General features: G+C 36.4%; 2 protein-coding genes and 3 long non-coding RNA genes across 5 annotated transcripts; all 5 read left to right on the top strand.

Moving 5' to 3' along the window:
* Positions 1-665: 665 nt before the first annotated feature.
* Positions 666-2797, top strand: LOC110859684. Its single transcript, XR_002548886.2, has 2 exons — positions 666-804; positions 2387-2797. It is a non-coding gene; the product is annotated as an uncharacterized LOC110859684 (long non-coding RNA).
* A 2611-nt stretch (positions 2798-5408) lies between these two features.
* Positions 5409-9711, top strand: LOC110859668. Its single transcript, XM_022108640.2, has 6 exons — positions 5409-5630; positions 6123-7034; positions 7127-7157; positions 7298-7558; positions 7716-8209; positions 8576-9711. Exons 1-6 carry the CDS (start codon positions 5514-5516, stop codon positions 9335-9337), a joined length of 2577 nt encoding a protein of 858 aa, XP_021964332.2. The 5' UTR covers positions 5409-5513; the 3' UTR covers positions 9338-9711.
* A 1599-nt stretch (positions 9712-11310) lies between these two features.
* Positions 11311-13442, top strand: LOC110859682. The gene is made up of 2 exons (XR_002548884.2): positions 11311-11449; positions 13032-13442. It is a non-coding gene; the product is annotated as an uncharacterized LOC110859682 (long non-coding RNA).
* Positions 13443-16069: 2627 nt separating this feature from the next.
* On the top strand, positions 16070-20372 carry LOC110859664. Its single transcript, XM_022108636.2, has 6 exons — positions 16070-16291; positions 16784-17695; positions 17788-17818; positions 17959-18219; positions 18377-18870; positions 19237-20372. The coding sequence occupies exons 1-6, from the start codon at positions 16175-16177 to the stop codon at positions 19996-19998; spliced, it is 2577 nt and encodes an 858-aa protein (XP_021964328.2). The 5' UTR covers positions 16070-16174; the 3' UTR covers positions 19999-20372.
* Positions 20373-21974: 1602 nt separating this feature from the next.
* LOC110859702 lies at positions 21975-25253 on the top strand. Its single transcript, XR_002548889.2, has 2 exons — positions 21975-22110; positions 24685-25253. It is a non-coding gene; the product is annotated as an uncharacterized LOC110859702 (long non-coding RNA).
* The last annotated feature ends 1559 nt before the right edge of the window (positions 25254-26812 follow it).

Here is a 26812-nt window from a genome sequence, read left to right as displayed (position 1 = left end):
GAGGATGACACAACAAAAAGGTAAAATTTGCCCAACATTGGGCAAATTTTACACAACTTTGGATAAATTTTGCTCATTTTTGTTTAGAGTGTAGTAATTAACCATAATCACTCAGTTTTAGAAATGTATTAAATTGTTTTTGTACTTAGCCAACCCAATCAACCAAACAGCAATCACTGTCTGATCATCCCATGTATAAAATTCTGAATTCTGAAATCAATTCAGGGTAGAACGTGAGTATTATTTAATTTATAGATTTCAGTCATATTAATCTTTATCTTACCTAACTTAATAAATATTTATACCTCCTACACTAATGAGAATCAGGTTTTCTTCATGAATAAAAAATACACTAATTTATTTGCACATGATACATATTTACGAGTAATTTTGTTCGCATTGTACATATGTGCAATTTATTATTTAATCTCAACTCGAAAATCTTTGAGCAACCGCATATATTAATTATGTGAGGGTTTACTTAACTTAATAAATATTTATTACGAAATTTTGGTGGAATTGTGGGAGGTAATTTTTCTATTTGAATTCAATTAAGCACGTTCTCTTGCTCTGACATTCAATTTTGCGTTGCTAGATTGACGCAGAGTTCATTTCCATGACGTAAATACCAAGTAGGAATCGTGCATAAATACAGACCCATCCCAAGATTCGGAATTATTCGATATTCTTCAATTGATTGCTTATGTATGTATATCTTGCTTTAAACTCGCTGTAGGATGAAATTTTTCGCAATTCTAATCATCGCGGGGACTTTTGCTGAATTTGGTAACTGTATTCCGTCTGGTAAAAAAATATTTCTTAAATCATTTTTAGTTAATAAGTCATTGGTAAATAAATGAGTTTTTGTACTGGGTTCTTGGCACCTAGTTGTAAGAAAGTAAGGGTATTTTGAGTACAACGCAGACGATTGCTATGCTAATGGATATTTTGGTTTGCGATGACGTACTGGTATAAATTCTAAAAACAATTTGTAAAGAGATCGCTTGTAAAATGTACACACATGCCACGGTACTGTGCATTTTTACGCCCATCAATTCCCCGTCATCGATTCCCCCCCATCGATTCTCACCCAACAAGTTCCCCGCTTTATCAATTCCCCGTTGTCAAATTCTCACCCGTCTAATGAAATGCATCGAAGTTTTTCCCAATTTTAAATGTTATTCATGCGATCCGATAATTCTACCTTAAACCCCATTTTAAGTCTAAAAGGGATTTTGGATATACTTAGGATTAGCCCATGAAATTCTAGCAATAATATAATGATAAAACCTCACGCGTCAAAATGCGTCCAAATTTTTAAATAATGTGTTTATTTTGATAATTTAAGTCAGGTTTCTTAATTTTTACTTTGAGTTTTGATTATTGATTTGCACTTTTGACTTTTCGGCCTTAGCCTCTTGATTGATTGATTAATTAATAGTCATTTATTCACATGTTATTCCTTGATCAGTACAATTTAATGACTGGTTTTCATCAAGTAACACTAAAAAAATAGATTAAAGGAAAAAAGGCCTACATGACCTTAGCTTTCCTCTGAGAAAGCTTAAGGCCTCAGATCGGGAATCTTAGATCTCAGTGAGGTCGGTCTCGGTTTTTCCAATTTCAAAAACATTAGGCTCATTGTCAGCCTCACTGGCCTCGGCGGAAAATTTCAAGGCCCCGACCTCGACCTCAAGTTGAGGACCTGAGGCCTCAGCCTTTCCAGTTTTCAAAAAGAAGCCTCACAGCTCACAGCTCATGCCACAATCTGATAAGGGAGAGGTGTAGGGTGGTTATCACCGATTTTGACCGGGAAACTTTTAAACTGTTCACGCTCAGAAATAAAACCACCTGCCCTTTTTCGTTTTCCAGAATGCCCATGTTTCCGCAAGTGGTGAAATAAAAATAAATAGAAAATTCGTCTAAAATCTGGTTTTGCAAAAGGCTGTCACTTATCGAATTTTAACTCAATTTCAAAAATTAGACACAATTTTAGATCAGATTTACTTCCCTGACCTTATTAAAATTCACTTTTATTTTCATAAAATTAACATTGCTTGCGTTTGTAATATTCAGACATAGCATTAAAATATGAAGTTTAAAAAAATTCAATGGATTTTTATAACTTCAAAGAAGTTATTCTGTGGAAAATTTGTTTAATTTTTGAAATCGGACGACAATTCGAAAAGTATCAGCGTTTTCAAAAATCTAGATTTTGGTTGAATTTTTTCTTAATTCGACCAAAGGCGAAAAAATGTGCATTCATGAAAAAGCTCATAAAGAGATGACTGACATTGTCAGACCACGTGCATATTTTTTTGTTTTATTTATTTTTTATTTGTGTCTTTATTGTATGATAATTTTTCAATTCTTTTCTATGTATTAGGTCCATCAAGTCCGGATCGTTGCAGTAATAATCAATGTGGTCATGTCAGCAATCCTTGCGGTGCAAATTCCTACAACTGCAATATAATCACCCAGCGATGCGTCTGTTCGGAGTCAGATCTTTCGAACATTCTAGATGAAGTAGTTGGCAGGCTTGAAAACATTGTGAACGATTTGGATTAGGTGGTGCCGGTGAAAAAACCGATGAAGCCAGAATGGCAGGTGTTATGCAGCAAGTCTAATTGTACATAAGTAGTTCACGAAAATAAAAAGTTCCATTGTATGTATGTAGAAGATTAATTATGTTAATATATTTACATATGTACCTAATTATGTACGTAATATATGTTTCTCGAATTTAGTCTGCTGGACACCTGCCAAATAAAAAAATTCTGAAATTTGCATTTACATATTTTCATTTTTAGTTTTATGTGTGTACCCCCGCTTTTGACATCACCATAACCAATGTAATCTTTGCGCGTGGGTTGGTAAATATATGGCTATTTTTCCGTCAAATGGATACATGCGAAAGCATACAAGAATAATTGGTCCCAATTAACCGAAAGTTGTGCATAATAACAACAAGTGTATTGGTGATTAATCGATTTGTTCAATGGACTATAACGTAATTTTCGACATGAAGTTTAAGTACACTCCAAGAAATTCGGGATGATCGATGTGACACTGTTGTCGCCGTGGTGTTTGGGATTGGTGACTCAATTTGCACCGAACTGATAGCGGGTTATTTCCACGCCGTGACTAACAAGGGAAACCTCCAAGGTGCCGGTCGCGCCCAGGGTACCCACCATGTTTTTAACAATCTACTAGGGCCCTAGATGAAGGATTCATTCTTATTTACGTGTAAAACTTATATTTGGCGCCGTGCCGTGGCGCCACATTCGCCAAAATTGAATGTTTTTATTTTTAAAACCGCCATATTGAAATATTGGACAGATTTTTAAAATATTTGGCAAAAATCATGACAGGAGTTCAACTTTCTTATCTCATGAATTTTTTTTTTAATTATTAGCTCACCCTGCGTAGCATGAGAGCTATTGAATTCCTCTTGTCCGTCTGTCCGTCCGTCTGTCTGTCCGACCGTCTGTCTGTCCGTCTGTTAACGAGTTTTCTGCATCAATTGATGCTATTTAAAAATCCCCTTGACCATTATTGAATAAGTTAGACGCACCATTGGTATTGAACAAACCGAATCGAATTTTTTAATAAATTAATAGCACCGTTGATATCTAACAATCGGTAACACAAAATGATGCGAAATAATTGGGAGAAGGGATGTAAAACCCACCAATAGTGCAAAATATCCGGGAGAAATGGTCATACAATTTTGACAAAGTTTTCAAAATTATGTCGCCCGGATCGTCGCTAATGCTGCAGTAATGGTGCAACGGCTAGCCGTTTTTATTGCACGATGGGTGCAAGAATATATACGATTTATGATCTATTTTGCCGGCTTATTCCGCACCTTCGATGCAAAGTTCTGTCTAATCATCATGACAGGGTGAGCTACTTCTAACATTACTACGGCTAACAATCGTTAAAGCAAAGTGGTGCGAAATAATTGGAGGAATCGATGTACTCCGCACCAATGGTTATGATTGACTGAAAGTTCTAGTTAGCCCTGCCAGACATATCTTAACCTTGAAATCGTGTCAAAATTTAGTCACAATTTTAACCATTTTGGCTGCACCATTGGTGCAACATTATATCAAATTTCTGTTATTCCCCGTTTATTAGCTCGCCCTATTGAATTCCTCTTGTCCGTCTGTCCGTCTGTCCGTCTGTCTGTTAACGACTTTTTTGTATCAATTGATGCTAATTAAAATGTACCAGGTCCATTTTTTAATAAATTAATAGCACCGTTGGTATCTAACAATCGCTAACGCAAAATGATGCGAAATAATTGGTGGACGCGATGTATCACGCACCAATAGTGAAGAATCTCCGGGAGAAAGAGTCATATAATTTTGACATAAAGGTTTCAATATTAAATATTTAATTGGCACCACATGCTGCGCAGGTGGTGCATACTAATTCGCCCTTTTTTCATTTTTCCGTTTCCTTTGCACCCTTGGTGCAAGAATATATAAAAATTAAGATCTCTTTTGTCGGCTTATTCCGCACCTTTGGTGCAAAGTTGTCTAAATCATTATGAACCTTATTTTGTCGCATTATTCTACACTATTGATGCAAAAAAATCCTAAAATTCTACACCTACATATTCCGATTATAATGCACCATTGGAACCAAATTATAGAGTTATCCTTATTTTGTGCACTTATTCTGCACCATTGGTGCAAAATTATATACATCCTAATTAAATAATATTGCAGGGTGAGCTACTTCTAACGTTACTACGGTTTATTGCTTTTAACTTTTCGAAAAATTTCGTAATTTTCATAAAAATGGGGGTTCGTCGAAAAAATGCTGAAAATAGTTCAAAACTTAGAAATTTTGTATTTTAATTTATTTCTCAAAAATTTAGACTTTTGTGATCATTCTAAGCATAAAATTTTGAAAATCTGACATAAACGGCAAAACTTATGGGGGTTTGAAATTGGTCGAAAATGCAAATTTTTAAGTTTGGCGGCACGCTACGCCGCCAAATATGAGTTTTACACGGAAATATGAATGGATCCTCTATCTGGTGTCCTAGTGTCCTACATATTCTCGTATTTTATACTTGCGGAATAATAATTGTCGAGTAGGTTAAATTGATGAAATGTTTAACATAAATATTTTACCTCTTACAACTTGTGCATTGCGAAATTCGGAGTCATGAATTGATTGACACCACTGCACTGGCGCCTGGTTATCAGCAAGTATTTATTTGCCGTTATAAATTATAACAGAACCACAAAAGTCATATACATTACGTGCGTTCAATGACACTATGTACATAGCCGCTACCCAACTACGCTGTCTCTCCTATCTGAAATTACGCAACTTATCTCTCGCTTACGTATTTCATGTCTACCTTATCTTATCACTACTTCAGCTTACCTTAACGGTTTCAATTAATTGCGCATAAAAATATTATTAATTCACTTATTTCTCTCCTTGATGTTAATTGCACGTAAAACTGTTGAAATAATATCCACAATTATAAAATGGACACCATGGAAATGGACCATGGTATAAACGTAGAATCACTTGCATCCTGGTTTGATGTTCTCAAGTTGGAATCTTTTCTTGGATCTGGGTCATTCGGTTACGTTTTTAAAGCGGTAATTTTAAGTTTATTTTGGAATTGATTACAAATTAGACGCGAAGACTGTTAATTAACTTTATTCGTATCCATGCTTTAAATCCTGTACATACTTTATGATATAAGCTGGAAATGTTTGTCTGCAACGGAAGTGAAGGTAATTTTCCGTGACGGAAGTAAAGATGGAGAAAGTTTCACTTCCCTCGCCAACAGACATTTCTAGCTACATATATTCATGTATTGTAAAAAATGATTCGCTAGAACTTTGAACAATCCGACTTAATTTTTACGAAAATCAAATAAGCTCTCGCCCAACGGGAGACGGGCTTATACACTAGTTGGTTATAAAATAATTATTTATGTCGATTTATCTTCCCTATTACTCACGAATCTTCAAGGATGATTGAATACATAATAAGTTGCAAATTCATGAATTTGCAACTATAATTAAAGAATTCTTTAATTATAGTAGTAGTAACTACATAGACAATTTCATTGTTTTTAATGTTAGGTCCGTGGACAAGCTAACGTTACCGCCGTGAAGGTCATATTCATCGAAGGCCTGGGTGACACGCCAGACGACGAAACTGAAAAATATCGACTGCTCCGAGAATACAAACTAATGAAGGGCAAGAAACACGACAATTTAGTCCAAATCTTGAAAGAAACTCACAAAGCCTTCACTGTAGAGGATATCAACGTCTTGCTGAAAATACCGTGCCTTCAAAACAATTACAAAATTTTGGACCAATTTCAAATCTTCTATCTTCGAGCTCAACGAGGAACCCACATTCCGTCCTTATGCATCCAAATGGAGCTCTGTGGTAAGACGTTGCGTCAGTGGTTGAACATAAATAATGAGACGGACAACCCAGAACTGCACCCGGTTCGAAATCGAATTGTAAAGGACATGTGTGAAGGGCTAAAATATCTCCACGGTCATAACATTATACATCGAGATTTTCGTCCTGAAAACATACTGTTTTCATTAAGTCAAGATGAAGAGTTCGTATTTCCCGTTAAAGTGGGAGATTTTGGTCTATGTCGACAGATCCATAGTGAGGAAACTGCCACTAAAACACTAACTCCCGAAATAGGAAATATCATATATCGTGCACCTGAAGCTAATTCTGCGAATTACGGTATCCCCGCAGATTTGTACTCTTTTGGTTTAGTGTCTTGGGAAGTTGTACAGCAAATCAAACGGAAAGATACAAGATCAATGTTCTACAGGCTGGTGCATGATACAGAAACTAGTATTGTTAAGCGTTCAGCTTGGTGGTTTCGAGACTGGGAAAATACCATTATTTCCCTAACGAAAAGACACCCACAAGATAGAATTAAAGAAATCGACAAAATCATGTTAATTGACAGATGTGATGTGGAAGTAAGTGCTGAATCAGTGGAAAACCTTCTCACGCTCGTAAGCAAGCTATTTCTACAAATTTGTACCTTGGGTTGCAGTGAGGGTATTCGTCGTTATTTTTACTTTCCTCTTTTATGTTCCCTCTCCAGTCGCAGGCCAAGTCGGAGCGGAAATATGTCGGTAAATATAGTTTAGTGAGAGAAATTTTGCTACATAAAATTGTAACGGTGTTACAATTTTTTTGACGATTCATAACAGTTTTTTGTCTGATTTGGTGTACCAATGCAGAAAATGCTGTTTAAATTTGTGTAATATTTTAGGTTCTAAAATGGGTCCTGGTGGAAAGCTGGTCTCCATCCTGAAGGTGACCAAGGACAAGATCTCCATTAACACAAACGCAACAAAATCCATCTTTGAGAAGATTGGGGAAAATTATTTCGCAGTTTACTCGATCAATGGGCCCACACGTACAGGAAAAAGTTTCATGCTTTCCAATTTTATTCGCTATCTCAACCACGACGGCAGTCAGGGGAATAACTGGATTTTGAATGCCAAAAATATGGCTAATTTTGAATGGAGGGGTGAGTGGAGATGTAGCAATTTTTACGATTAAAACTGTAGAGGTGCATGCGGTTAAATTAAATACCGTGCAATTATACCAATCATTTACTATTAATGACCAGCATATTTTAAGTAAAAGCCATGAGGTCATTAATTTGAGTCAAACTCATTTCTTAGGCGGAACTGACCGTATAACGGTTGGAATTGACCTTTGGTCGGAGCCGTTTTGGACGACGCATAACGGGCGCCGAGTCGCCATTGTCCTCATGGACACGCAAGGCTCATTCGACGACCACACCACGATGCAGGAGAACGCCATCATTTTCGCCATCGCGACCCTCCTCTCGTCCGTCCTCATCTTCAACGTCATCCGCGACGTAGGCGAAGACGTGCTAAAGTTTGTTCAATTCTTTTCGAGCTTTGCTACCTTGACGGTCCCGGAATTTGAGGGAAACGCGGCGAGTGGAGAGCTGGGAGACGGCGCCTACCAGAAACTTCTCTTCCTCGTCAGAGATTTTCAATTTCTCGAATACTACCAGTTCGGATTTTACGACGACAACCACGTACCTAACGAACAGCAGGGGAACTATAAGAAGGACAAGTTGGACTCCAACCCTGATCAGCCGACGGAAATGAGATTGACGCATGACCAACTGCTCAAAAGCTACAAGGTATGCAGGTATTTAAATATTCATGGTTAGAAAAACTCCTGGTATTATATTCTGAGGCACCACCGTGTTTTTCTTGGTTTGTGTTACTGGAATTTTATTCGGGCATTGTTTGAATTTATTGAGTTTTACTGGGAGCAAAGTATTGAATAAAATCAGTCAAACAACGTAATTAACTTAAATTACTGAATTTTAGAAGAAAAAACCCGAAAAACCTCAATCTAGTAAAACCCGAGTTCTTGTATACATACATGCAAGTCGTTATAAAACTGAGTTGCATATTTAAGTAAATGTGCAAATTATTCTGGGAAACTGAACACAAAAATTTTGAGGTATATTTAAATCTAACAAAAATTAATTTTTCCGCAGGATGTCGGCGTTTATTTGATGCCCGAACCTGACAAGGGATTCAAACAACACGACAAACTGGACAATCTCGATCCTGAATTTGCATCTCATGTCGGCGCCTTCGTCCCCCTCATGCTGTCCCCAGGTCATCTCGTCACCAAAAAAATTGGTGGCGTTGAGGTCACTGGGTCCGAAATGATCAAATACGTCCACTCCTGGGCACCTTTGTTTGAAGGGAATGACCTCCCAGAAATCAAGAGAGTCTACCAGTCCGTCGCCGAGAGCCAATTCATCATCGCGAAACAGTCGGCCTCAACGTTCTATACAGATGAAATGCAAAAATTTCTCAAGGAAAATCCCGCCGGTGTGCGCCCTTCCGCACTGACCTCGCGACACTCGGACCTGATAAGAGAATCTTTCGTCATTTATCAAAGCAAATCAAAATTGGGCGGAGCGAAAATGGATCCCAAATTTAGCGAAGAATTCACTCCAGAGTCAGAACGCCTTTTGGAAACGTATCTGTCCATTAACCGCGCCAACTTGAAGGCAGCCAAGGCGAAGAGGAAGTTAGAGAAGACGCAGGAAGAGGTGAAGGAACAACAAGGTCACAGGAAGAAGCTGGAGGCTGAGGTTGAAGCTGTGACAAAGACCAATCTAGCTTTGGTGAATAATATGAAGGAACAACGGAGGGAATATGATCATAAAATTTGGAAGTTGCAAAAACAGGAGCATCTTACTTTTATGCAGATGCAACGCGATAGGAATTACAGCGATAGGTTCTAGATAGATTTACTTAAACGTATTTTGGATAAGGCCAATATCGTGTAGTGTTTATTGTGTAAACACCCTTCCACATAAACGAACTTTGTACATAATCGGTTATAGAATAATTTTAGCATTGATCATACTATTATAATAAAAAATATTAAAAAGTCAAAAAAAAATTATCCATGGACTTTTGTTTTTGGGCTCTCATTTTGTAGTGCTAAGAAAATTCTGACCTTTGACTTGTCGGCGACCTTAAAAATCGGCGACGAGCGATTATTCTCTAATTAGTTTATACAATTGCGAGCGGAGTTTCGAAGCGCTAAGTGTACGGGATCATTCCCAAATTACAAATATGTAAATAACCATTACTTTAGCATACCGGCTGCAGATATGAAGAAAAAGAAAACGAGAAGCTGTAAAAATTCATAAATAATAGTTGATAAATAATTTTCACGGATAGAATTCCGTAATATCTGCCGCTCGTTGCCTATATAATTACTGGCAACTTTAACGTTTTGTATGTACTATTTAAAAAAATTGTTAATGTATTTTATCATCACATTCTTGATAGATATGTTGGCTAGTTAATTTATTTATGAAAAATCCTGTTAGTATGAAAATAAATATGTTGTACTGAAACGAATTTATGGAATTCAGAAGCGAGAATCTGTGTTTTTCTCATTCGCGAGAAAAATGTCCTGATAAAAATGGAAATTCTCGCTCACGGATTCCGTCATAATTTTGTTTAAGTTGAACATTATGAAAGATCCTGAAACACGTGTTTAATAATTTATCTAATGCTGCGTAATTATAATGGTTTCGTCAATATAAGAGTTCCTGAACAATTTTCAAATAATTCGTTTGCAGGGTTAAAAAAATTGTCCGGTAACATTAAAAAATCACAACAAACCTCGCCACTGTGGAAAATTTCTAAACCGGAAAAATTTGTTAATTTCCATCGGCTAGCGAAGCTTGCCTCGGAATTTTATCATTTTGAAAATTTTGCTATAAGTTTTGACATCAGCAGACCTGAAGATTCAATATAATCTCGACTCCAAATCCTTTGAACTAATGGAGATTTATGGACTTTTGTAGTAGAAAAATTGTAAATCACTAGGCTGCTTATTAAGATGAGCTTGAAAAAATTGTCAGTAGCTGCTGACAAGTTTTTTGCGATAATTGTTAGCAATTATCGCAGTCAAATTGTACATATTTCCATATGTATAATTAAATATGACACACGCTAATCAAGTAATTAGAAATTAGTAATTATGTACACTCTAAATAAAAATGAGTAAAATTTACCCAAGGTTGGGTAAAAAAGAGGATGACACAACAAAAAGGTAAAATTTGCCCAACATTGGGCAAATTTTACACAACTTTGGATAAATTTTGCTCATTTTTGTTTAGAGTGTAGTAATTAACCATAATTACTCAGTTTTAGAAATGTATTAAATTGTTTTTGTACTTAGCCAACCCAATCAACCAAACAGCAATCACTGTCTGATCATCCCATGTATAAAATTCTGAATTCTGAAATCAATTCAGGGTAGAACGTGAGTATTATTTAATTTATAGATTTCAGTCATATTAATCTTTATCTTACCTAACTTAATAAATATTTATACCTCCTACACTAATGAGAATCAGGTTTTCTTCATGAATAAAAAATACACTAATTTATTTGCACATGATACATATTTACGAGTAATTTTGTTCGCATTGTACATATGTGCAATTTATTATTTAATCTCAACTCGAAAATCTTTGAGCAACCGCATATATTAATTATGTGAGGGTTTACTTAACTTAATAAATATTTATTACGAAATTTTGGTGGAATTGTGGGAGGTAATTTTTCTATTTGAATTCAATTAAGCACGTTCTCTTGCTCTGACATTCAATTTTGCGTTGCTAGATTGACGCAGAGTTCATTTCCATGACGTAAATACCAAGTAGGAATCGTGCATAAATACAGACCCATCCCAAGATTCGGAATTATTCGATATTCTTCAATTGATTGCTTATGTATGTATATCTTGCTTTAAACTCGCTGTAGGATGAAATTTTTCGCAATTCTAATCATCGCGGGGACTTTTGCTGAATTTGGTAACTGTATTCCGTCTGGTAAAAAAATATTTCTTAAATCATTTTTAGTTAATAAGTCATTGGTAAATAAATGAGTTTTTGTACTGGGTTCTTGGCACCTAGTTGTAAGAAAGTAAGGGTATTTTGAGTACAACGCAGACGATTGCTATGCTAATGGATATTTTGGTTTGCGATGACGTACTGGTATAAATTCTAAAAACAATTTGTAAAGAGATCGCTTGTAAAATGTACACACATGCCACGGTACTGTGCATTTTTACGCCCATCAATTCCCCGTCATCGATTCCCCCCCATCGATTCTCACCCAACAAGTTCCCCGCTTTATCAATTCCCCGTTGTCAAATTCTCACCCGTCTAATGAAATGCATCGAAGTTTTTCCCAATTTTAAATGTTATTCATGCGATCCGATAATTCTACCTTAAACCCCATTTTAAGTCTAAAAGGGATTTTGGATATACTTAGGATTAGCCCATGAAATTCTAGCAATAATATAATGATAAAACCTCACGCGTCAAAATGCGTCCAAATTTTTAAATAATGTGTTTATTTTGATAATTTAAGTCAGGTTTCTTAATTTTTACTTTGAGTTTTGATTATTGATTTGCACTTTTGACTTTTCGGCCTTAGCCTCTTGATTGATTGATTAATTAATAGTCATTTATTCACATGTTATTCCTTGATCAGTACAATTTAATGACTGGTTTTCATCAAGTAACACTAAAAAAATAGATTAAAGGAAAAAAGGCCTACATGACCTTAGCTTTCCTCTGAGAAAGCTTAAGGCCTCAGATCGGGAATCTTAGATCTCAGTGAGGTCGGTCTCGGTTTTTCCAATTTCAAAAACATTAGGCTCATTGTCAGCCTCACTGGCCTCGGCGGAAAATTTCAAGGCCCCGACCTCGACCTCAAGTTGAGGACCTGAGGCCTCAGCCTTTCCAGTTTTCAAAAAGAAGCCTCACAGCTCACAGCTCATGCCACAATCTGATAAGGGAGAGGTGTAGGGTGGTTATCACCGATTTTGACCGGGAAACTTTTAAACTGTTCACGCTCAGAAATAAAACCACCTGCCCTTTTTCGTTTTCCAGAATGCCCATGTTTCCGCAAGTGGTGAAATAAAAATAAATAGAAAATTCGTCTAAAATCTGGTTTTGCAAAAGGCTGTCACTTATCGAATTTTAACTCAATTTCAAAAATTAGACACAATTTTAGATCAGATTTACTTCCCTGACCTTATTAAAATTCACTTTTATTTTCATAAAATTAACATTGCTTGCGTTTGTAATATTCAGACATAGCATTAAAATATGAAGTTTAAAAAAATTCAATGGATTTTTATAACTTCAAAGAAGTTATTCTGTGGAAAATTTGTTTAATTTTTGAAATCGGACGACAATTCGAAAAGTATCAGCGTTTTCAAAAATCTAGATTTTGGTTGAATTTTTTCTTAATTCGACCAAAGGCGAAAAAATGTGCATTCATGAAAAAGCTCATAAAGAGATGACTGACATTGTCAGACCACGTGCATATTTTTTTGTTTTATTTATTTTTTATTTGTGTCTTTATTGTATGATAATTTTTCAATTCTTTTCTATGTATTAGGTCCATCAAGTCCGGATCGTTGCAGTAATAATCAATGTGGTCATGTCAGCAATCCTTGCGGTGCAAATTCCTACAACTGCAATATAATCACCCAGCGATGCGTCTGTTCGGAGTCAGATCTTTCGAACATTCTAGATGAAGTAGTTGGCAGGCTTGAAAACATTGTGAACGATTTGGATTAGGTGGTGCCGGTGAAAAAACCGATGAAGCCAGAATGGCAGGTGTTATGCAGCAAGTCTAATTGTACATAAGTAGTTCACGAAAATAAAAAGTTCCATTGTATGTATGTAGAAGATTAATTATGTTAATATATTTACATATGTACCTAATTATGTACGTAATATATGTTTCTCGAATTTAGTCTGCTGGACACCTGCCAAATAAAAAAATTCTGAAATTTGCATTTACATATTTTCATTTTTAGTTTTATGTGTGTACCCCCGCTTTTGACATCACCATAACCAATGTAATCTTTGCGCGTGGGTTGGTAAATATATGGCTATTTTTCCGTCAAATGGATACATGCGAAAGCATACAAGAATAATTGGTCCCAATTAACCGAAAGTTGTGCATAATAACAACAAGTGTATTGGTGATTAATCGATTTGTTCAATGGACTATAACGTAATTTTCGACATGAAGTTTAAGTACACTCCAAGAAATTCGGGATGATCGATGTGACACTGTTGTCGCCGTGGTGTTTGGGATTGGTGACTCAATTTGCACCGAACTGATAGCGGGTTATTTCCACGCCGTGACTAACAAGGGAAACCTCCAAGGTGCCGGTCGCGCCCAGGGTACCCACCATGTTTTTAACAATCTACTAGGGCCCTAGATGAAGGATTCATTCTTATTTACGTGTAAAACTTATATTTGGCGCCGTGCCGTGGCGCCACATTCGCCAAAATTGAATGTTTTTATTTTTAAAACCGCCATATTGAAATATTGGACAGATTTTTAAAATATTTGGCAAAAATCATGACAGGAGTTCAACTTTCTTATCTCATGAATTTTTTTTTTAATTATTAGCTCACCCTGCGTAGCATGAGAGCTATTGAATTCCTCTTGTCCGTCTGTCCGTCCGTCTGTCTGTCCGTCCGTCTGTCTGTCCGACCGTCTGTCTGTCCGTCTGTTAACGAGTTTTCTGCATCAATTGATGCTATTTAAAAATCCCCTTGACCATTATTGAATAAGTTAGACGCACCATTGGTATTGAACAAACCGAATCGAATTTTTTAATAAATTAATAGCACCGTTGATATCTAACAATCGGTAACACAAAATGATGCGAAATAATTGGGAGAAGGGATGTAAAACCCACCAATAGTGCAAAATATCCGGGAGAAATGGTCATACAATTTTGACAAAGTTTTCAAAATTATGTCGCCCGGATCGTCGCTAATGCTGCAGTAATGGTGCAACGGCTAGCCGTTTTTATTGCACGATGGGTGCAAGAATATATACGATTTATGATCTATTTTGCCGGCTTATTCCGCACCTTCGATGCAAAGTTCTGTCTAATCATCATGACAGGGTGAGCTACTTCTAACATTACTACGGCTAACAATCGTTAAAGCAAAGTGGTGCGAAATAATTGGAGGAATCGATGTACTCCGCACCAATGGTTATGATTGACTGAAAGTTCTAGTTAGCCCTGCCAGACATATCTTAACCTTGAAATCGTGTCAAAATTTAGTCACAATTTTAACCATTTTGGCTGCACCATTGGTGCAACATTATATCAAATTTCTGTTATTCCCCGTTTATTAGCTCGCCCTATTGAATTCCTCTTGTCCGTCTGTCCGTCTGTCCGTCTGTCTGTTAACGACTTTTTTGTATCAATTGATGCTAATTAAAATGTACCAGGTCCATTTTTTAATAAATTAATAGCACCGTTGGTATCTAACAATCGCTAACGCAAAATGATGCGAAATAATTGGTGGACGCGATGTATCACGCACCAATAGTGAAGAATCTCCGGGAGAAAGAGTCATATAATTTTGACATAAAGGTTTCAATATTAAATATTTAATTGGCACCACATGCTGCGCAGGTGGTGCATACTAATTCGCCCTTTTTTCATTTTTCCGTTTCCTTTGCACCCTTGGTGCAAGAATATATAAAAATTAAGATCTCTTTTGTCGGCTTATTCCGCACCTTTGGTGCAAAGTTGTCTAAATCATTATGAACCTTATTTTGTCGCATTATTCTACACTATTGATGCAAAAAAATCCTAAAATTCTACACCTACATATTCCGATTATAATGCACCATTGGAACCAAATTATAGAGTTATCCTTATTTTGTGCACTTATTCTGCACCATTGGTGCAAAATTATATACATCCTAATTAAATAATATTGCAGGGTGAGCTACTTCTAACGTTACTACGGTTTATTGCTTTTAACTTTTCGAAAAATTTCGTAATTTTCATAAAAATGGGGGTTCGTCGAAAAAATGCTGAAAATAGTTCAAAACTTAGAAATTTTGTATTTTAATTTATTTCTCAAAAATTTAGACTTTTGTGATCATTCTAAGCATAAAATTTTGAAAATCTGACATAAACGGCAAAACTTATGGGGGTTTGAAATTGGTCGAAAATGCAAATTTTTAAGTTTGGCGGCACGCTACGCCGCCAAATATGAGTTTTACACGGAAATATGAATGGATCCTCTATCTGGTGTCCTAGTGTCCTACATATTCTCGTATTTTATACTTGCGGAATAATAATTGTCGAGTAGGTTAAATTGATGAAATGTTTAACATAAATATTTTACCTCTTACAACTTGTGCATTGCGAAATTCGGAGTCATGAATTGATTGACACCACTGCACTGGCGCCTGGTTATCAGCAAGTATTTATTTGCCGTTATAAATTATAACAGAACCACAAAAGTCATATACATTACGTGCGTTCAATGACACTATGTACATAGCCGCTACCCAACTACGCTGTCTCTCCTATCTGAAATTACGCAACTTATCTCTCGCTTACGTATTTCATGTCTACCTTATCTTATCACTACTTCAGCTTACCTTAACGGTTTCAATTAATTGCGCATAAAAATATTATTAATTCACTTATTTCTCTCCTTGATGTTAATTGCACGTAAAACTGTTGAAATAATATCCACAATTATAAAATGGACACCATGGAAATGGACCATGGTATAAACGTAGAATCACTTGCATCCTGGTTTGATGTTCTCAAGTTGGAATCTTTTCTTGGATCTGGGTCATTCGGTTACGTTTTTAAAGCGGTAATTTTAAGTTTATTTTGGAATTGATTACAAATTAGACGCGAAGACTGTTAATTAACTTTATTCGTATCCATGCTTTAAATCCTGTACATACTTTATGATATAAGCTGGAAATGTTTGTCTGCAACGGAAGTGAAGGTAATTTTCCGTGACGGAAGTAAAGATGGAGAAAGTTTCACTTCCCTCGCCAACAGACATTTCTAGCTACATATATTCATGTATTGTAAAAAATGATTCGCTAGAACTTTGAACAATCCGACTTAATTTTTACGAAAATCAAATAAGCTCTCGCCCAACGGGAGACGGGCTTATACACTAGTTGGTTATAAAATAATTATTTATGTCGATTTATCTTCCCTATTACTCACGAATCTTCAAGGATGATTGAATACATAATAAGTTGCAAATTCATGAATTTGCAACTATAATTAAAGAATTCTTTAATTATAGTAGTAGTAACTACATAGACAATTTCATTGTTTTTAATGTTAGGTCCGTGGACAAGCTAACGTTACCGCCGTGAAGGTCATATTCATCGAAGGCCTGGGTGACACGCCAGACGACGAAACTGAAAAATATCGACTGCTCCGAGAATACAAACTAATGAAGGGCAAGAAACACGACAATTTAGTCCAAATCTTGAAAGAAACTCACAAAGCCTTCACTGTAGAGGATATCAACGTCTTGCTGAAAATACCGTGCCTTCAAAACAATTACAAAATTTTGGACCAATTTCAAATCTTCTATCTTCGAGCTCAACGAGGAACCCACATTCCGTCCTTATGCATCCAAATGGAGCTCTGTGGTAAGACGTTGCGTCAGTGGTTGAACATAAATAATGAGACGGACAACCCAGAACTGCACCCGGTTCGAAATCGAATTGTAAAGGACATGTGTGAAGGGCTAAAATATCTCCACGGTCATAACATTATACATCGAGATTTTCGTCCTGAAAACATACTGTTTTCATTAAGTCAAGATGAAGAGTTCGTATTTCCCGTTAAAGTGGGAGATTTTGGTCTATGTCGACAGATCCATAGTGAGGAAACTGCCACTAAAACACTAACTCCCGAAATAGGAAATATCATATATCGTGCACCTGAAGCTAATTCTGCGAATTACGGTATCCCCGCAGATTTGTACTCTTTTGGTTTAGTGTCTTGGGAAGTTGTACAGCAAATCAAACGGAAAGATACAAGATCAATGTTCTACAGGCTGGTGCATGATACAGAAACTAGTATTGTTAAGCGTTCAGCTTGGTGGTTTCGAGACTGGGAAAATACCATTATTTCCCTAACGAAAAGACACCCACAAGATAGAATTAAAGAAATCGACAAAATCATGTTAATTGACAGATGTGATGTGGAAGTAAGTGCTGAATCAGTGGAAAACCTTCTCACGCTCGTAAGCAAGCTATTTCTACAAATTTGTACCTTGGGTTGCAGTGAGGGTATTCGTCGTTATTTTTACTTTCCTCTTTTATGTTCCCTCTCCAGTCGCAGGCCAAGTCGGAGCGGAAATATGTCGGTAAATATAGTTTAGTGAGAGAAATTTTGCTACATAAAATTGTAACGGTGTTACAATTTTTTTGACGATTCATAACAGTTTTTTGTCTGATTTGGTGTACCAATGCAGAAAATGCTGTTTAAATTTGTGTAATATTTTAGGTTCTAAAATGGGTCCTGGTGGAAAGCTGGTCTCCATCCTGAAGGTGACCAAGGACAAGATCTCCATTAACACAAACGCAACAAAATCCATCTTTGAGAAGATTGGGGAAAATTATTTCGCAGTTTACTCGATCAATGGGCCCACACGTACAGGAAAAAGTTTCATGCTTTCCAATTTTATTCGCTATCTCAACCACGACGGCAGTCAGGGGAATAACTGGATTTTGAATGCCAAAAATATGGCTAATTTTGAATGGAGGGGTGAGTGGAGATGTAGCAATTTTTACGATTAAAACTGTAGAGGTGCATGCGGTTAAATTAAATACCGTGCAATTATACCAATCATTTACTATTAATGACCAGCATATTTTAAGTAAAAGCCATGAGGTCATTAATTTGAGTCAAACTCATTTCTTAGGCGGAACTGACCGTATAACGGTTGGAATTGACCTTTGGTCGGAGCCGTTTTGGACGACGCATAACGGGCGCCGAGTCGCCATTGTCCTCATGGACACGCAAGGCTCATTCGACGACCACACCACGATGCAGGAGAACGCCATCATTTTCGCCATCGCGACCCTCCTCTCGTCCGTCCTCATCTTCAACGTCATCCGCGACGTAGGCGAAGACGTGCTAAAGTTTGTTCAATTCTTTTCGAGCTTTGCTACCTTGACGGTCCCGGAATTTGAGGGAAACGCGGCGAGTGGAGAGCTGGGAGACGGCGCCTACCAGAAACTTCTCTTCCTCGTCAGAGATTTTCAATTTCTCGAATACTACCAGTTCGGATTTTACGACGACAACCACGTACCTAACGAACAGCAGGGGAACTATAAGAAGGACAAGTTGGACTCCAACCCTGATCAGCCGACGGAAATGAGATTGACGCATGACCAACTGCTCAAAAGCTACAAGGTATGCAGGTATTTAAATATTCATGGTTAGAAAAACTCCTGGTATTATATTCTGAGGCACCACCGTGTTTTTCTTGGTTTGTGTTACTGGAATTTTATTCGGGCATTGTTTGAATTTATTGAGTTTTACTGGGAGCAAAGTATTGAATAAAATCAGTCAAACAACGTAATTAACTTAAATTACTGAATTTTAGAAGAAAAAACCCGAAAAACCTCAATCTAGTAAAACCCGAGTTCTTGTATACATACATGCAAGTCGTTATAAAACTGAGTTGCATATTTAAGTAAATGTGCAAATTATTCTGGGAAACTGAACACAAAAATTTTGAGGTATATTTAAATCTAACAAAAATTAATTTTTCCGCAGGATGTCGGCGTTTATTTGATGCCCGAACCTGACAAGGGATTCAAACAACACGACAAACTGGACAATCTCGATCCTGAATTTGCATCTCATGTCGGCGCCTTCGTCCCCCTCATGCTGTCCCCAGGTCATCTCGTCACCAAAAAAATTGGTGGCGTTGAGGTCACTGGGTCCGAAATGATCAAATACGTCCACTCCTGGGCACCTTTGTTTGAAGGGAATGACCTCCCAGAAATCAAGAGAGTCTACCAGTCCGTCGCCGAGAGCCAATTCATCATCGCGAAACAGTCGGCCTCAACGTTCTATACAGATGAAATGCAAAAATTTCTCAAGGAAAATCCCGCCGGTGTGCGCCCTTCCGCACTGACCTCGCGACACTCGGACCTGATAAGAGAATCTTTCGTCATTTATCAAAGCAAATCAAAATTGGGCGGAGCGAAAATGGATCCCAAATTTAGCGAAGAATTCACTCCAGAGTCAGAACGCCTTTTGGAAACGTATCTGTCCATTAACCGCGCCAACTTGAAGGCAGCCAAGGCGAAGAGGAAGTTAGAGAAGACGCAGGAAGAGGTGAAGGAACAACAAGGTCACAGGAAGAAGCTGGAGGCTGAGGTTGAAGCTGTGACAAAGACCAATCTAGCTTTGGTGAATAATATGAAGGAACAACGGAGGGAATATGATCATAAAATTTGGAAGTTGCAAAAACAGGAGCATCTTACTTTTATGCAGATGCAACGCGATAGGAATTACAGCGATAGGTTCTAGATAGATTTACTTAAACGTATTTTGGATAAGGCCAATATCGTGTAGTGTTTATTGTGTAAACACCCTTCCACATAAACGAACTTTGTACATAATCGGTTATAGAATAATTTTAGCATTGATCATACTATTATAATAAAAAATATTAAAAAGTCAAAAAAAAATTATCCATGGACTTTTGTTTTTGGGCTCTCATTTTGTAGTGCTAAGAAAATTCTGACCTTTGACTTGTCGGCGACCTTAAAAATCGGCGACGAGCGATTATTCTCTAATTAGTTTATACAATTGCGAGCGGAGTTTCGAAGCGCTAAGTGTACGGGATCATTCCCAAATTACAAATATGTAAATAACCATTACTTTAGCATACCGGCTGCAGATATGAAGAAAAAGAAAACGAGAAGCTGTAAAAATTCATAAATAATAGTTGATAAATAATTTTCACGGATAGAATTCCGTAATATCTGCCGCTCGTTGCCTATATAATTACTGGCAACTTTAACGTTTTGTATGTACTATTTAAAAAAATTGTTAATGTATTTTATCATCACATTCTTGATAGATATGTTGGCTAGTTAATTTATTTATGAAAAATCCTGTTAGTATGAAAATAAATATGTTGTACTGAAACGAATTTATGGAATTCAGAAGCGAGAATCTGTGTTTTTCTCATTCGCGAGAAAAATGTCCTGATAAAAATGGAAATTCTCGCTCACGGATTCCGTCATAATTTTGTTTAAGTTGAACATTATGAAAGATCCTGAAACACGTGTTTAATAATTTATCTAATGCTGCGTAATTATAATGGTTTCGTCAATATAAGAGTTCCTGAACAATTTTCAAATAATTCGTTTGCAGGGTTAAAAAAATTGTCCGGTAACATTAAAAAATCACAACAAACCTCGCCACTGTGGAAAATTTCTAAACCGGAAAAATTTGTTAATTTCCATCGGCTAGCGAAGCTTGCCTCGGAATTTTATCATTTTGAAAATTTTGCTATAAGTTTTGACATCAGCAGACCTGAAGATTCAATATAATCTCGACTCCAAATCCTTTGAACTAATGGAGATTTATGGACTTTTGTAGTAGAAAAATTGTAAATCACTAGGCTGCTTATTAAGATGAGCTTGAAAAAATTGTCAGTAGCTGCTGACAAGTTTTTTGCGATAATTGTTAGCAATTATCGCAGTCAAATTGTACATATTTCCATATGTATAATTAAATATGACACACGCTAATCAAGTAATTAGAAATTAGTAATTATGTACACTCTAAATAAAAATGAGTAAAATTTACCCAAGGTTGGGTAAAAAAGAGGATGACACAACAAAAAGGTAAAATTTGCCCAACATTGGGCAAATTTTACACAACTTTGGATAAATTTTGCTCATTTTTGTTTAGAGTGTAGTAATTAACCATAATTACTCAGTTTTAGAAATGTATTAAATTGTTTTTGTACTTAGCCAACCCAATCAACCAAACAGCAATCACTGTCTGATCATCCCATGTATAAAATTCTGAATTCTGAAATCAATTCAGGGTAGAACGTGAGTATTATTTAATTTATAGATTTCAGTCATATTAATCTTTATCTTACCTAACTTAATAAATATTTATACCTCCTACACTAATGAGAATCAGGTTTTCTTCATGAATAAAAAATACACTAATTTATTTGCACATGATACATATTTACGAGTAATTTTGTTCGCATTGTACATATGTGCAATTTATTATTTAATCTCAACTCGAAAATCTTTGAGCAACCGCATATATTAATTATGTGAGGGTTTACTTAACTTAATAAATATTTATTACGAAATTTTGGTGGAATTGTGGGAGGTAATTTTTCTATTTGAATTCAATTAAGCACGTTCTCTTGCTCTGACATTCAATTTTGCGTTGCTAGATTGACGCAGAGTTCATTTCCATGACGTAAATACCAAGTAGGAATCGTGCATAAATACAGACCCATCCCAAGATTCGGAATTATTCGATATTCTTCAATTGATTGCTTATGTATGTATATCTTGCTTTAAACTCGCTGTAGGATGAAATTTTTCGCAATTCTAATCGTCGCGGTGACTCTGGCTGAATTGGGTGGTTGTACTCCGGCCGGTAAAAAAATATTTTCTTTAGCATTTTTAGTTGATCAGTTTTTGGTAAAATGAGTTTTTGCAGTGGATTCTTTGCACTTATTTGTAAGTAGGGGTTCCAGTCCCGGGATTTTATTCCCGGGAATTCCCGGGAAACGGGATCCCGAAATCCCGGGATTTGAAGAACTGAAATCCCGGGATTTCGGGATTTTCAATTCGTCATTCAGAGCTGAAAATTACTTATAATTTACAATTTTAATAGCAATTTTACATTATTTTCGGTTATATGATGATTGGTAAGAAAAGTTTCGATGACGTAACCATACAAATTGATCCTGGACTCGAAAATCGAAATGTTTAACAATATGGTTAGCCACATTTTTCTAACCCGTATACATATGTACATATATTTATACATATCTAAATTATATAATTCAAAATGAAATTTATAGTTCAAGATCGAGCTTCAAATTCCCAATTTCGATGTTAGATTTTAACTTGAACTAAGCAAGATTATAATCATAAAATCTGAAATCAGTTATGCTCAAAAATGCTATTATGTTAGAAGTGAGTTCGAATTTTAGCCGATGAATTTAAAGCTAAATTTAATGCGTTTTGCACGAAGTGGTTCATATATTTGATCTTGAAATTTTTGAATTGCTAAACTTCATATCCAACCGAAGTTTTTGAATAATGGTTCGCAATTTAGGCCAAATAATATAAGTACGTCAATTTGGGCATTTCGGGTTAACATTCTTGTTGGTTAATTATTTAAGATTTCTGGAATGAAATTGTCAAACTTTTGCATATCACATATCACCTCTCAAAGATAGAGGGCGAAAATTGGGCTACGCCGAAATACACCGAGATTTAACATTTTCAATAGCACGCAAAACCATATAATCGCTAATTTGTATTGCTACCATATTTGTTTTGAGTTGACCAGAAAATAGCATACTTTATAATAATATTCATGCATGCACAGAGCCCGAAAACACATAAAGAGATATGTAAGTATTATAAATACGCTCAGGCGCTGTACTTTTATAGTCATGTACCTTTTTGTATACCCAAATTTGACTAATTTGAAGTTATAAGGTGATATTTGAATTTCGGGAAAAAATCCCGGGATTTCTCACGGCCAAAACCGGGAATCCCGATTCCCGGGATTTCCAAAATCGTCCGGGATTGGGACCCCTATTTGTAAGAAAGCGAAAGTTTGGGTGCAGAGCAAAAGGGACTGCTATGCTAATGCATATTTTGGTTTGCGATGACCAGGGTTAGGAAAAACCCAGGGTTTTAATCAAAAAAATAACACGCCAGAGTTTTTTTGGGTTTAATTAGGTTCTAGTAGATTTTAAGTAATACACTAAAAAAATGGTGTGTGTTACTATTAAATCCAATTCCAAACATATGTATGCAAACCGTTCTTGTCCATATTTGAAATTGAATCGGTTCTGCATGATACATAGCACTGGATTGTAATGGATGTTAAGCATTGTTAATTCTTTCATGGTTTTTAAAAGTCACTACACCCCTTTAAAACCCAAACAAAATCCACCTAACATGGTAAAATCCATTGGATTTGTTAATTTACAAACCGTTAAAACCAATTAAAACCCAAAAAACAACCCATTGAAACCCTTGGTCGGAATACCTCTGCGATAACGTAATGGTATTAGTTCTAAAATAAATTTAGAAAAAGATTGGTTTCCGTAAAGTATGAATGCCATTCTAATAATGGAGATGTGTCAGGTGGTTATCATTGATCGTAACCAGAGTAATTTTAAATTCTTCACGGTGAGAAAAAAGCAGACCCGTGATTTTTGCGTTTTCTAGAATGTGCATATTTCCGCCCGTGGCGAAATTTTCAAAACTAATTCGGTTAAAATCTGTGTTTTTGAAACGCTGTCGTTTTGGGAATTTGAGCCCGATTTAAAAAATTAGAGAAAATTTTTCTCAAACTTACGTCCCAGGTATTGTAAACATTGACTTAAAAACTTTTAATTTTCAAAACATTAATGTTAATTGCGTTTTTAATATCAGAAATGACATGAAAATAATCTGCATAATTACAAAAAATAATGATTTTTTATAATGTTAGGGGACTTATTCTGAGCAAAAATTATTTTTAATTTTAGAAATCGGGTTAAAATTCGAAAAGTGACAGCGTCTTAAAAAATCTAGATTTTGGTTGAATTTTGTATTTAATTCGGTGATGGGCGAAAACATGCCTATTCAGGAAAACGCAAAAATAAGGGTACACTTATTTCTGAGCGTGACCAAATTAAAATTAGTGCGGTCAAGATGATCTGGGATAACCAAATAACCATCTTAGGGTCCATCCATATAGTGCGTCATCAAAAATTCCAAATTTTAGCACCTACCCACTCAACGTATACATTAAGGGACAGGGAATTTTAACATGGGGAAGATAGGAAGATATACATAAACCACAGACCCACTAAAATGATGACGTAATATATGGACGTTCCCTTACATTGTAAGCTAACAATGAGATGACTGACATTGTTAGACAACTTGCTTATTTTTTCATTTTATTTATTTAATTAATTGCTCAATTCTCTTTGATAAGGTTCATCAAGTCCGGATCGCTGCAGTAATAATCAATGTGATCATGTGAGCAATCCTTGCCGTCCAAGTCCCTACTACTGCGATATTTTCACCCAGCGATGCGTCTGTTCGGAAACGGCTATTGAGAACGTTTTACGAGATGTAGTTCACTCGATCGGTGACCTTCTTTGATAGGGATTGGGTGCTGCCGGTGAAAACATCGATAGAGGAATAATGGCAGGTGTTATACATATATGTAGCAAATCCAATTGTAAGTAGTTCATGTAGATTAAAAGTTCCATCTGATGGAAAGACTATGTAGATTTAGTGTAACCACGAATTAGTAATTATTTATATGTAGTTAATTACGCTCTACTGTTCTTTTCGAGTATTTAAATATACGGGAGAATTGCCGTAATATGTTATGCATTTATGTAGAAAATTCTAAACAACCCAATCCAGGAAAAAAATGCGTTTGTATATAGATACCTATGTACATATGTATGTATTTACGTAATATACTTATTTCTTCGGATTTCGTTTGCTGGAGACCTGCCAAATAAAAATAAATTCTGAAATTTTCATCCATTATCAGTTTTATTTTAAATGTAAATATGATATACAGGGTAACTTAGCTAATCGAGTGCATCACAAATTTTATTAATTACAATAAATTATTCATCTAACAATGATTGGTGCAAGATTTGTTGAATGATTTTGAGCTTGCTTAAAATTTGCGCAATTTTTGGTAGTTGGTTGGGTTAATAGAATGGAGTGGATTTCAGCCTATTTTTAAGACCTCATGGTTGTCCGTTAGATTGCGAATGAATTAGTTGAGGTCAACACTAGGCCGGCTTTTAAGCGCTACACATCCTTCCCCATCTTTCTGCTGCCCGCCAATACCCGGTACCGGAAAGAGACACAACTGGATATGAAAAGTATATATACATAAATTGGCCTAATGACGATTTAGTTGCCTAGATGACCACTCTTATCTCATCACCATAACCGAGGTAATCTTTCTGCGTGGGTTGGTAAATTTTTAATTGTAGTGGTTTACCTTTATGTCTCATGGACACAGGTATAAAAATTGTATATTTGGTAACAAAGGATAATTGGCCACAATTAAATTAAAGTTGTGCATAATGACTACCACTGTATCCGTATTTATTAAATATGTTTAGTGGAGGAGTATAACGTATAATTTTCGACACGAACTTCAAATGCACTCCAAGAAATCCGAGATGATCGATGTTACACTGTTGTCGCCGTGTTAATACACCAGGCATGAAATGGTCTTGGCTATTTAATACCTAAATACAATTATGTATTTAGCCCTGCCGATAATTACGACCCGTGGAGCCATGATTATCTTTCCCTATTTAATCCGATTTGAACTTCGGACTTTTATTCCTTAAGAGAAGGGGTATTCCTCAATAAAACCAGTCACCAAGCAGGAGCTTTCTGATAGTTCCAAACGTGTGATTGTCTCTTAGCCAAGCAATGGTCTTAACAATTAACTATACATTTTCAGGCTTTATTAGTTCATACTCGTCACTAGTCAGGGAGGGTTAGTGCTATGTATTTAGTACAATCTCACTGATGAATTGACCTTTCAACTTGATAACAATAACACTAGTCGGCTTCGGTTTATCAAACGTTTAACCGGAAATAGTTTTGATGGTCGTGACATATGCATAGATCGGATATTTTGCGTACTTCGTACTCCGGCCAGCCATACTCCGAGTACTCCGGCCTCCGGGAAATCTCCCGTACTCCGGCCTCCGCGTACTCCGTACTCCGGAAAAATTGGCGTACTCCGGCCTCCGTGTACTCCGTACTCCAGCAAAAGTCGCGTACTCCAGGCCCGGAGTACTCCAATCTATGTAAAGCTGGGAATTGATCGCGATTAACCAATGTGTTTAAATGTCTAGTCTTAATCTTAATTTTAATCTCTAATGCCAATACATTGCTTAATCTCGATTAATTCTCAGCTCTGAAGCTATGGGATCAGATGTTTTGCGTACTCCGTACTCCACGTACTCCGGCCTCCGGCAAATCTTGCGTACTCCGTACTCCCCGTACTCCGTACTCTGGCCAGCCACGCGTACTCCGGCCTCCCCGTACTCCGTACTCCAGAAAAAGTCGCG

Source organism: Folsomia candida, unplaced genomic scaffold, assembly GCF_002217175.1.
Source record: "Folsomia candida strain VU population unplaced genomic scaffold, ASM221717v1 Fcan01_Sc027, whole genome shotgun sequence".
In the NCBI taxonomy this organism is placed as follows: Eukaryota; Metazoa; Arthropoda; class Collembola; order Entomobryomorpha; family Isotomidae; genus Folsomia; species Folsomia candida.
The sequence above is the reverse complement of the archived record's forward strand: the minus strand, read 5'-3'. Positions and strand labels throughout refer to the sequence as shown.

What these genes read in the sequence shown, in the direction of transcription:
- LOC110859668 (XM_022108640.2), top strand. Translation starts at nt 5,514, where the DNA reads ATGGACACCATGGAAATGGACCATGGTATAAACGTAGAATCACTTGCA. An exon ending in TCGGTTACGTTTTTAAAGCG is followed by an intron (nt 5,631 to 6,122) that starts GTAATTTTAAGT and finishes TTTTAATGTTAG; the next exon opens with GTCCGTGGACAAGCTAACGT. An exon ending in AACTGCTCAAAAGCTACAAG is followed by an intron (nt 8,210 to 8,575) that starts GTATGCAGGTAT and finishes ATTTTTCCGCAG; the next exon opens with GATGTCGGCGTTTATTTGAT.
- LOC110859664 (XM_022108636.2), top strand. Translation starts at nt 16,175, where the DNA reads ATGGACACCATGGAAATGGACCATGGTATAAACGTAGAATCACTTGCA. An exon ending in TGGAAAACCTTCTCACGCTC is followed by an intron (nt 17,696 to 17,787) that starts GTAAGCAAGCTA and finishes TTCCCTCTCCAG; the next exon opens with TCGCAGGCCAAGTCGGAGCG. An exon ending in GTCGGAGCGGAAATATGTCG is followed by an intron (nt 17,819 to 17,958) that starts GTAAATATAGTT and finishes GTAATATTTTAG; the next exon opens with GTTCTAAAATGGGTCCTGGT.